General features: G+C 47.3%; 1 protein-coding gene across 1 annotated transcript in view; it reads right to left on the bottom strand.

Annotated features, from left to right (window-relative positions):
• Positions 1-320: 320 nt before the first annotated feature.
• LOC146853893 (olfactory receptor 8U9-like) overlaps positions 321-12648 on the bottom strand; it is a 90728-nt gene continuing 78400 nt past the window's right edge. The window contains exon 2 of the mRNA XM_085650961.1: positions 321-1274. Within this exon, the coding sequence (XP_085507087.1) occupies positions 321-1274 (954 nt within the window). The remainder of the gene's footprint in view (positions 1275-12648) is intronic.

A 12648-nucleotide genomic window follows, 5' to 3' on the forward strand; every position in this document is an offset into this window, starting at 1 on the left:
ATAACCTATGCAATGCCTGGATGTGATCTAAAACAATATTCTCAAAAGAACATGCATGTACAACAAAGATTAATCGTTTTCTGCTTCTGTTTTTAATTGCAACTTGTATATCATTTTACCCTGTTTCAGTGGATCCTAATCCAACAGCCATATATGAATGTAGGAACCATAGAATCATTTCCATGCCCACTTAGACATTAAATGGAAGTCTCGGTGTTGGATGAACCAATTATTCTTTGCAAGGCAGTAACAATGTTCAGGGCAAGAGTGGATTTGAAATTGCAACATTTGAAGAGGAACCAAAGTAGGTGCCTTGGACTTCAGGTAAAGATTATATTCATCAATTTTGACAGTGCCCCTTTGACCTCCTTGTTTCTCAGGCTGTATATGAGGGGATTCAACATGGGAATTATTACTGCATAGAACACTGATGCCACTCTGTCTTTGGCCATGGAATGGTTAGATGTGGGCTGGACATACATGAAGACAAGAGTTCCAAAAAATAAGGTAACACAAACAAAGTGTGATGAACATGTGCTGAAGGCCCGCCATCTTCCCTCTGAGGACTTTATTTTGAGAATGGCAGACACAATAAAAGCATAAGAAATAAGGATGATGATAAGGCTTATTAAAATCAGGCCACCAGCTGTGCCCATCAGCACCTTCTCATTAATGGTGGTATCAGAGCAAGAGAGCTTCATGACTGGAGGAACATCACAATAAAAATGTGTGATCTTATTTGAATTGCAGAAGGGTAAGGTGAAAGTGAAGATGGCATTTGTCATTGCATTTATAACAGCAATTGAATATATAAAAACCATAAAGTAAATGCAGGTCCTAATGTTCATGATGGCAGAGTACAGCAACGGATTACAAATAGCTATGTAACGATCGTAGGCCATCACTGTCAAGAGGAACACCTCGGTACTTCCCATGCAAAAAAATACAAACATCTGTGTGACACACCCAGTAAATGAAATTACTTTTCTTTTTGATAGAAAGTTGATGACCATGTTGGGAGTTGTGACTGAGGAATAACAGATATCAACAAAGGATAAATTGCAGAGAAGGAAGTACATGGGTGTATGAAGGCGAGGAGTCAACATGATCAATATCATGATCCCTATATTGCCTCCCATGGTAATAATATAGACCACAAGGAAGAACACAAAAAGAGGAATCTGCAGTACTGGGTCATCTGTAAGTCCTAAGAGGATGAACTCTGTCACATGGGTCCAGTTGTTTTGAAGGATCAATCCAGACTGAGTAAACTTCTAGGAAAGAAAGACAGACAATTTTTGAGAACAGATTTCTCATGTGCACAAAAAGAGAAATAATATATTGCGGCTGAATTTCTGAAATTTAGAATTTAATTTCAAAGATGTATTTTACCCATGGAGAAGTTGTTTGTAGTCCATCTATTAATGTATGTGTTTGGTAGATCCGATCACCTATCATCCTATATCAAGGTACACTTAAGCCCACATTTATCAAGCCATTGCATTCTCCTTGCATCTTACAAGGTGACACAAGAGAAATGCAAAAGATTCAGCAATATTTCCAAAGACATGCAAGAAGGCATAGGCACCACCTTGCATGAATTTTGTAAGCAATGTAATCCAGTGCAGCGCTTTGCACTACATTACGTTACATAAGATATCTTTTCCTGTTGAAAAAATCCTACCTGTTACTATGGTGTAGCAAACAGTGTGCCAGGGCATGGAGAAAGATCAATTTATTTGTAAGTATGGAGCATTTCTGCTCCCTTTCTTTTCATGCCATGCAGCACCTTTGCTTGCTACCCAGCGTTGAATGAAAGATTAGTAAATATGCACATTTTTTTATGAAGAGTTAATCTACCGAGTCCTACTTCCAGTGAGCTATACATTAACTGGTTTGCATTTTTCAACCACTTACAAATCATCTTGTCATCAAGCCATGTTTGCTCTTCTTTACCTTAAAAATGTTCTCTTACAATTTACATGTACTTTCATAAATTAACCTTTTGTTGTTTAGAATCACTTGCTTTTTTCTGAACTTATTTAAAGGAAATATGGGAAGTGTGATGCTGTGTGTGTGGGTCTGGTGACAACTCGTTTTAAGTGCATTTGTTTTAAATGCTTAAAGTAGAAATTCATACTATTTGGAATATTACTGAGACTTAGACAAGTGCTACGAGAGACTAGGTTTTGCAAGACATTTGTTCTTTTTCTGACCAAAAAAATAGACTTTTATTCTTCCAACAAAATAAAACAGGGCAGCTACAGTACAATTACAGTACAAATGTGCCGCCCATTCTCATGCCTGCTGCGTCAATCCCTCATGCCGGTCCAGTGAACTGGACCTAGGAAATTCTCTTCTAAGCCAATAGTTAGTGTTGTCTTTTTAAGTTATACCCAAGTACCAGGAAATTGAACCTTTTGCTCTCATAAGAGAGCATGATGTAATTCTAAACCAGCATATACATCTTAATCCTTTTCTAAAATGGTGTATGGTGTGAATACATGAAGGATTCAAAAGGTCAATGTGTTTATCAGTAGCTTGCTAAAATCCTAGGGTCATTTGCGAGCTTCTGACTTAGCAGTGGGATAAGGAACCTGCTACATTGCACAGTGTAGGGGGATTTCATATGAAATAGTAGTCCTGTGACCATATGGCGCAGATAGATTGAAGGCTGAGATCATTTATATGGTTGCAGAACTCGGAGGTGCAGGATAAGAAAGTAGATGGTCCAAGACTGTGGAGGAGATGTCTCTAAAACTCTCTAACATGCATGGGTTGTTGATTTGGAACACAGTGTTGGGCGGGAGAGATGAAGGGGCCTATTTATGAGAGATTTGCGTCATGCTTGTACCACGCATTGTGGTACATGCGCAACGCAAACCTCTACAACAGATTTATGAAGCCACGCAAAGCCACTTTATGTGGCTCTAAGTGGCTTCATAAATCTGGAGTAAGGCAACACAGCACAAATTGCTGAATTGCCTTCCGCTGCCCTTGGTAGGCATTCCGTGGGCCTTGTGGTAGTATTTTGAGTTTTGACGCATTCTCAGATTTACAAGGACTTGAAAACGTGGGAATGCATCTAAATCTTATACCTTCCCAGGGCAGGAGTTAAGGGGAGAAATATTTTTATTTCTCCTCGTTTTATCCTCTTTCTATGTGTGCTGAATTCTGCAACATATATTGAAAGAGGAGAAAGCCTCTTCGGATTGTTTTTGTACAAGAAGGTGACCCTTTATTCACAAAACAAAAACTATCCTGCATACAACACAGGCACCTTTGCACTATGCTGCAAAGGTGTCTGTGTTGGAGCTTTGCTGCCAAAATGGTACCAGTGCAATGGAAGAGGACAGGAATGTGCCGTATTGGATAAACTTGGCACATTCCTGCCCTTTCCCTGTGATGCAGGGCAGCACTGCTAGGTGACTTGCTGTGCTGCTCTTTGCCAAGATTTTCATAAATATACCCCAGAATGTGTAGTGCATGCACAAGTGAGAAGGAGCACCAGGAAAGCAGACTGGGAGATCAGCACCAATACTGATTTGAGGTTAAGAGGTCCTGAGAAGGAGAAATGCTTAACCACAGATCTGACATATTATTAACAGAGCATAATATTTAACGTTTAACCTCAAACTCTACTTCAATCATCTAGTAATTCAATCTGCCATGAATAGTCAAATACTTGACAAATATAAGGGGAAGCTTCTCCAAATAAAGGTACATTAAGAAGAGGACAGTTTCAAGGTTTGTAAAGTTCCTGCATTATTACCATTGACAATTGAACCCCCAAACTTGGCAAACCACCTGCACCATATTAAACAATTAGAGAGAAAGGGTTTCAACTAAAGGGATACTCTCAGTCCCCTTATGATATAAACTTTAAACAAAAGAAGGAGTATACCCCGAAGAAAGAGGAAATCAACGAGGGTGAAAAAAGGAAAAAGTATTCCTTTTAAAAAAAGACCCCTCACTCACCAACCTAGTTGGTGACATGCTTCATCATAGGGGTCCCACACGAGTAGCCGAATGCTACCCGGGTGTGCTTCAACACCTGATTAGAGTAGAGCAGGTTATTCGCAACGATGGTGCAGGTGGGTGAAAAAGTGAGTTTAAAATTGTCTTTATTGTACTCCCTACATTTTTAATATGGAGCAATAAGACAAGATTAAAACCAAGGTGTGATACCAGAGTAGGTTAATTTGACCTGCGGTATCTATATAAAATGGTGATCGTGGTGGTCTACATGTTTCAACATGTTAGTGATATTACTAGGTTTTCTTCAGGACCTATACAAAGACTTGAGAGGTATATTCACTTCGTCAAACCATGCTGCCCGTATCTCAACCTAGGTAGACGCCCTGCACGGAGTCCCGAGGATCCCTCGGTGAGCATCCCCATGGTTTTTAACCCGGAAAGGTGGCGGTGTATTTCCTTAGACGTGACAAGTGACATATTTGCGCGATCACGTGGTGACGTAAAAGGGGTTTGGTTAAGGGCAGGTCAACTTCATTACAATGTGCAATGGAAAACAGCTTCAAAGCCAATTTGTAAATATTGCCTGAGTTGTTAAGAACATTCAAGGAGAATGTAAAAATGTCCCAAAACTTTTTAGAACAAGCAGTCAGTAATTAAACAGACTGTTAACAAATAGGTGTGTTGTAGTGTCATGATCTGATAATTGAAGATGCGTTGATCTCATTCCTTACAACTGGTTGTATGGTGCTCAACTCCTAGTCCAAGGTCTGATCCTTGCGCGGTTGGACTACAGCAACATGGTATACCTGGGAGCTCCAGAGGCTACCATGGCTAAACAACAACGCACACAGAATGCAGCCGCCCGACTACTGATGAACCTCCCCTCCAGAGTATCAGCCAAACCAGCAATTAAGGCCTTACACTGGCTCCCAGTTCGTCAAAGGGTCGAATTTAAGGCCCTGTGTACTGCACATAAACTGCTGAATGGTTGCGGCCCTGCTATCCTGAGTGACCTGGTCACTCCCTACAGGGCCCCTAGGTCCCTTCGCTCGGAGAATGAGCATCTGGCCAATATTCCCAGATACAGGAAGACACGTACCGGTGGCCGGCGCTTCTCCGTGAAGGCATCCGCCGGGTGGAACTCACTCCCAGCTATCGGATTTTCAGGAAAAAACTGAAAACGCTCCTATTCCCAAAATAAAGTCCCCTCCTTTTTCCTCTTATCTCCTCTGGTTTTCACAAACAACATAGCGCTGGGATGCCTTCGGGTCACCAGGCACTTTACAAATCGCTAAATAAATAAAATAAATAAATAAATGTATCCCTCTATATAAGTGGCATTACCAAGTTCTAGGGGACATAGTCTGCAAAAGTAGTAGTGGTGGAAGGCAGGGCGAAAAACTTTCTGTTTCACGTAGAAGAAGGGGCCAATGGGAATTTTATCTCTGTTTCACAGAATTCCACGGGATATTATCATTTAACCCATTCTTGTGTGAAGACAATATATGTACACAACATCGCTCTTTTTCAAATAAGCATTGCTGAGTCTGTTTGTTGGTTCTGATTTGTTCTATAACTGTTCATTTTTATGTCATTTGTAGTGTGGTTGGCCTGGAGGAAGTGCTCAGTCATTTTAGTTGTCACTTCTTTGCACCTGACTGTGCTACCATGTTCACATATCCTTTGTTTGATTTTTCTTCCAGTCATACCAACATATCGTAGGCCGCATGGGCATGTTATAAGGTAGACAACTTTCATACTGTTTCAGTTAGTGTGTGCCCGTTTGTCCAAACCTTCCCAGGTTCAAGGTTCAGAGTTTTTGTTGCAGTAGTTAGATGGCACACACTGCAATTGCCGCAGGGGAAGTTGCCCATAATGTTAGGTAGGCCCCATGTGTTCGAGACAGTGGATGTCTTATCTTGTGCTCTTTTTCTGGGACGGGTGGTTACCAGTGTGTCTTTAAGACTCCTTGCCTTTCTGAAGGAAAATAAGGGTTTTTCCCAGTGTAGGGTTCCTGTTAGAATTCGGGTTCTCTGGTTGGCACAGGTAGGTACTTGTGACAAGCAGGGAACCTTTCCTCTAGTCAGGGTAAGGGGTTACACTCCTAAAATAACCCCTGCTCACCCTCTAGGTAGCTTGGCGCGAGCAGACAAGGCTTATCTCAGAGCGTTATAGGTTAAGCATTTGTGAACACATACAGTAACCAAGTGACAACACTACAAATGGACACCACACAGGTTTTTTTAATTAAAAATAAGGATTCTTTATATAGGATTATCACAAGACCATTAAACAATTAAAAATACACAATTCGGTTGCTTAGTTGGTAGAAGATTGCTTAGTTTCTCTTAAGTTCTTAAATGCAATACTTTAAGTCAATGTACCTTAGATGCGACACGCAGGGCAACGAAAGTGTTGCAGCGATGCAGATGCGTTGATGTTCTTGGTGCAAAAGAAATAAAGACGGGATCTTCCAGATGCGTTACGCTTCTCCGATGTTGCGAGAAGGCTCGACTCGATGCGTCAGCTACAGCGGCGTCACCTTTGACGAGATGCGACGACAGCGGCCTTGGCAGCGGCACTCTTCTCCGACGTGGCGAGACGCTTCCGCTCGATGCGATGCTGCAGCGGCGACACCCCTTCTGCGAGATGCGATGACAGCGGCTCCGACGGCGGCACGCTTCTCCGTGGATGCGAGGCGCTTTTCTGGATGCGGTGCAATGCGACAACTACGATGGCTGCGATGGCGACACGCTTCCTCCTCGATGCAAGACTCTTCTCTCGATGCGGTGCAATGCGACAGCCACAATGGCTGCGATGGCGACACACTTCTTCGGCGTTGCGAGACACTTCCGGAATGGTGTGAGACGCTTCCGCTCGATGCGATGCTGCAGCGGCGACACTCTCTGCGAGATGCGACGGCAACAGCTCCGACGGCGGCACGCTTCTCTTCCTTGCGTCGCGCTCCCAGCTCCTTGCGACACGCAATCCCTCAGAAGGCCCAACAACAGCAGCAAGCACTTCCAAAAGACTCTGGGGAGCTGAGGATGAAGTCCACTGGTCCTGGGACTTCGTTCAGGGGGCAAGCTCAGTTCAAGCCCTTGGAGATCTTTTTAAAACCACAAGTTGAAGCAAAGTCCTTAGTAGTCTTTCTCCTCTCCTTCAGCAGCAAGGCAACCACTGCAGGCCAATCCCCCAGGTCAGGGACAGTACTCCTCCTACAGCTTTCCCAGTTCCTTCTCCTCTGGCAGAGGTTCTTCTTGTTTCAGCAGGATCTGATCTCTTGGGAGCAGGGTCCCAATACTTATACGCCTAATTCCTTTGTTCCTCTGGGGTAGAGGGGCCTTTGCCCAGTCCAAACCAGTTCTTGAGCACTCTGTTGACATGACTCTGCCTTTCTATTCAGGGTGCAGGGCAGAGACATCAGCTACTCTGCAGGAGGTGGAGCCAGCATTGTGGTAGCAGAGCACAACCCTATTCAGAGCCCAGGTGTACTCCTCCCACCCATCTGACTGCCAATCTTCCTATTCACCACCAGGCTACCTAGCCCTGCCCCTCTGGGTTTCCCCAGCCCTGTCACTCACACAACCAGACAGGCAGATACACATCATAGCAGAGGCGGGCTGAAATGGTCAGGCAAGCAAATACCAACTTTCTAAAAGTGGTATTTGCAAACACAGAATATTAAAATAAACTTTACTTAAAGATGTATTTTATTATTCTGAGTTCAGGCATACTAAACTCGAATTTCTACCATGTTCCCTGGGTCTGTTAGGATCATATGATGTAACAATTCTAACAGCCCATTCTGGCCTATGGAGAACAGGTATCCTTACAATAGTGAAAAACGAAAATGGCTGTAAATCACTATTAGGACATGCCACACACATCAGGGTTTGTCCCACCTTATGCTTACAATGCACCATGCCCTTGGGCCTACCATAGGGGTGACTAATATGAAGTTAAGGGAAGGTTTAGGGACTGGGAAGTGGGTGCACTTGCCCAGTCAGCATGACAGTACCAGACTGCACGCAGGTTCTGCAATGGCAGACCTTAGATAAATTTTACCAGGCCGCTTCTGTGGGTGGCACAACCAGTGCTGCAAGCCCACCAGCAGCATTTGTATTTACAAGCCCTGGGCACTCCTGGTGCACTTTACTGGGGTCTGACAGTAAACCAAATAAACCAATCATGGAATTCAACCAACATATACATTTTAAATAGGGAGCACTCGCACTGTGGCACTGGTTGGCAGTGGCATAGTGCTCTGAGCAGCTAACACCAGCAAAACACATGAGGCACAGCGGCAAAAAGTGGAAGGGAGACTCACGCCAAGGTGCCAGGTCTAACACGTGTCCCCTCCAGCTGAAAGGTGGGGAGAACTACCCTACCCCAGGGAGTTCCTCATCACTAAGGCGGAAAAATCTGGACAGACCGTCAGCATTGGCGTGATCTGTACCAGGGCGATGTTCCACCGTGAAATCCATACCCTGTAGGGAAATGGGCCACCTCAACAGCTTTGGATTCTCACCCCTCATATGCATCAACCATCTGAGGGGGCTGTGGTCTGTCTGAACCCGGAAGTGAGACCCAAACAGGTAGGGTCTTAGCTTCTTCAGCGCCCATACCACAGCAAATGCCTCACGCTCAATAGCACTCCATCTCTGTTCCCGTGGTAGTAACCTCCTGCTAATAAAGGCTACAGGTTGATCTAGGCCCTCTTCATTATTCTATGAAAGAACAGCCCCCACACCATGCTCTGAAGCGTCTGTCTGGACGATAAACTCTTTGGTGAAGTTGGGAGCCAAAAGCACGGGCGCTGTGCACATAGCAGCTTTCAGGGCCTAAAAAGATTTCTGACAGGTGTCAGTCCAGATCACCTTCCTGGGCTGCTTCCTTGAAGTCAGCGCTGTCAAGGGGGCAACAATGTTGCCATACCCCTTGACAAACCTCCTGTAGTACCCGGTGAAACCTAGGAAGGCTCTCACCTCTGTCTGGGTTTTGGACGACTCCCAATTCAGGATGGTTTCTATCTTGGGTTGAAAGGGTGCCACCTGGCCACTCCCAACTTGGTGCCCCAAGTACACCACTGAACCCTGCCCGATCTGGCACTTACTCGCCTTGATCGTGAGGCCTGCCCTCCGCAGCGCCATCAACGCTTCCCAGAGGTGGCGCAGGTGTTCCTCCCACGTGGAGCTGAACACTGCAATGTCATCCAGGTGGGCTGCACTGAACGAATCCAGCCCAACCAACACCTGGTTGACCAACCTCTGGAAGGTGGCAGGGGCATTTTTCATCCCAAAGGGCATAACCCGGAACTGGTAATGCCCATCAGGGGTGGAAAATTCTGACCTCTCTTTGGCCCCCTCGGTCAAGGCCATCTGCCAATACCCAGACGTTAGATCAAACGTGCTGAGGTAGTTGGCAGCCCCTAGCCGATCTATGAGCTCATCAGCTCTGGGGATGGGGTGTGCGTCAGTCCTAGTGACCGAATTGAGTCCTCTGTAGTTCACACAGAACCGGAGTTCGGGTGTGGCTCCCGGCGCTGCAGCCTTTGGGACCAAGACCACTGGGCTGGCCCAAGGACTGCTTGAGGACTCAATTATCCCAAGGGCAAACATCTTGGAGACCTCCTCCTTGATGCAGGCCCTTACCCTGTTAGTCACCCTGTAGTCCTTGTGCCTCACAGGTGCACTATCCCCAGTGTCCACATCATGGACGCACCAATCAGTGACACCGGGAACCAGGGAAAACAGATCAGAAAATTGTCCCAGCAGCTGGCGACAATCATTCTGTTGCTCAGGGGTCAGGGCGGAAGAGAGGATGACACCATCCACTGACCCATCTTGCTCCTTGACTGACAGGAGGTCAGGAAGAGGCTCGGTCTCCTCCTCCATCCCAGCATCTGTCGCTAAGAGCATGCCCACTTGGGACCGCTCCAAGTGGGGCTTGAGGCGGTTGACATGTAGGACCCTTAAGGGGTTCCTAGGAGACTTCAGGTCCACCAAGTAGGTAACAGGACTCTTGCACTCCACAACCTCAAAGGGACCGGTCCACTTATCCTGGAGCGCACACAGCTCCACGGGGGCCAAGACCCATACCTTCTGTCCAGGCTGAAGCTCTACCAGAGTGGCATTCTGGTCGTACCACCGCTTTATCTCCTCCTGGCTGGCTTCCAGGTTTGCCTCAGCAAGTTCCCTGAAACGCCTAGTCTGGTTTCTGAAGGCCAGCATGTAGCTATATACATTTTGGGAGGTTTCCGGGGAGATTGCTCCCAGCCTTCCTTGACCAGACTTAGAGGTCCTCTCACTGGGTGTCCGTACAGAAGCTCAAAGGGACTGAACCCTAGAGACTTCTGTGGCACCTCTCTGTAAGCAAAGAGAAGGCATGGTAAGAGGACGTCCCACTTACGCCTCATGGGTTCCTCAAAACCCATTATCATGCCTTTTAGGGTTCGGTTGAATCTCTCAACCGACCCATTTTCTTGGGGGCGGTAAGGTGTGGTGAACTTGTAGGTTACACCACACTCTTGCCAAAGGGATTTCATATATTTAGATATAAAAAAGGGTACCTCGGTCAGACACCACCTCTAGAGGGAATCCCACTCGGGAGAAAATTCCCATCAGCACACGTCCCACCACAGGGGCCGTCACTGTCCTCAGAGGGATGGCTTCCGGGTACCGGGTGGCATGGTCCACCAGGACCTGGATGAACCTATTGCCCATCGCGGTTCCTGGGGTCCAGTGGCCCTACAATGTCAATCCCCACTCGCTGGAATGGGGTACCGACCACAGGGAATGGTTGGAGTGGAGCCTTCTGCTTCCTTCCACTCTTCCCACTTGCCTGGCAAGTTTGGCATGTTCTGCAATGAGTATCTGAACTCCTGCGCATTTGGGGCCGAAAGAAGTGGGTGACAAGCCTTTCAAAGGTCTTGTCCTGCCCCAAATGTCCCGCTAATGGCACATCGTGAGCCAGCCCCATTAGGAAGGCTCTGAAGCGCTGGGGTACCACCAGCACACGGGCTGACCCAGGCTCAGCAACCTTAGGCTCAGAATACAGGAGGTCGTTCTCCCAGTAAATGAAGTGTGTTCCAGACTGATCACCGTTGGCCTGGTCTGCAGCCTGCTGTCGCATACCCACAAGAGAAGGGCATTCTTTCTGCTCCCTGCAGAATTCCTCCCTGGAGGGTCCTCCTTCTTGCTGCCAATGGGTCAGCTCAGGCAGGTCCCCCAGTTCAGTTATCTGTTCCCCTGTAGGTTCCAGGGCATCCCCCTCAAGGTCTGCTCCCTCCTGGACCAAGGGAACTTCAGGGGCCGGTTTCCCGCGCCCCCTGCTCCTTCTCTTTAAGGTCGGTCCCTGGGCCTCCCTCTCAGGCTCCAGGACCTCTTGAGTACCTCTACTGGCTGCCATGGACCGTGTGGTGACACACGCCCAATCCGGCATACCCAACATCTCCAGGTGAGCACTCCGCTCCACCTTAGCCCAAGGTGAGCTCTCCAAGTCGTTCCCTAACAGACAGTCTACAGGCATGGCGGGCCTCACAGCTACCTGAAGAGTACCAGAGACCCCCCCCCACTGAAAGGGAACCTGAGCCACTGGGCAGTGACTCTCGGTGTTGTTGGCAGCAGCGACCGGATAGAATGCTCCTGGGACAACCTGCTCCTGAGACACCAGGTGGCGCTTGACAGCCGTCACACTGGCTCCTGTGTCTCTGAGAGCTTCAACCCTATGGCCATTTATGGTCACCCACTGCCTGTTGTGTTCTCAGGCAGCTGGGTTTGGGGGACCACTTGACAGTCTCCTAATGAGACAAGGGACATCTCTGAGGGACCCCACCCACCTTGGACACTCATCTCCTCCCCCAGGGCTACACTAGTCACCTGCCGGGATGGAGCACCAGTGGGTGCTGGTTTACCAAACAATGGACACTTCACATCAGAGGCAAAATGCCCCAGGTTACCACACTTATAACATCTGATGGGCCCCTTCTGAACAGGTGTACCTGTCGGGGCCCCGGTCGGCTTCTGTAGTGGGGGAGGCTGAGAACCTTTCCCTTGGTTCCCTCGGGGAGTACTTTGGGACCTCTTCTGGAACTCCCTATGTTTACCCTTGTCCCCCCCACTCTCTCGCTGGGGACCCTGCCCACCTTTGGCAGAATCTCCCACTTGACCCTTGTGGACCCTGGTACTGACCCAGCGGTCCGCCTCCTCAGCAAGCTTCCTAGGGTTAGTCAGCCTACTATCAATCAGGTGCTGGCGTAGCTCAGGAAAACAATTACTAGAAAAGTGCTCCCATGCCATTAAATCAAGAAGCCCTTGAAAATCATTAACTTTGCTACCCTTCACCCAACCATCCAGTGCTCTTCAAAAAAAGTCACATACTCAACATACGTACTGTTTGGAATCTTGGTGCAACCCCTGAACCTTTGCCTATACAACTCAGGGGTCAACCCATACCTAGACATCAAAGCAGCCTTCATATGGGGATAGGAATTATAATCATCTGAAGGCAAATCCAGCAGTGTATCCCGCCCCTCACTAAGGAACCGTCCCCACAATCCCGCTCCCCAATCCTTCTCAGGGACCCGGTGGGAAGACATGGCTACCTCATAGGCCTTAAACCACTGCCCTATGTCATCATTCTTGAAGAATTCCTTAACCACATCCTTGG

This window comes from Triturus cristatus, chromosome 4_1, assembly GCF_964204655.1.
Source record: "Triturus cristatus chromosome 4_1, aTriCri1.1, whole genome shotgun sequence".
NCBI lineage: Eukaryota > Metazoa > Chordata > Amphibia > Caudata > Salamandridae > Triturus > Triturus cristatus.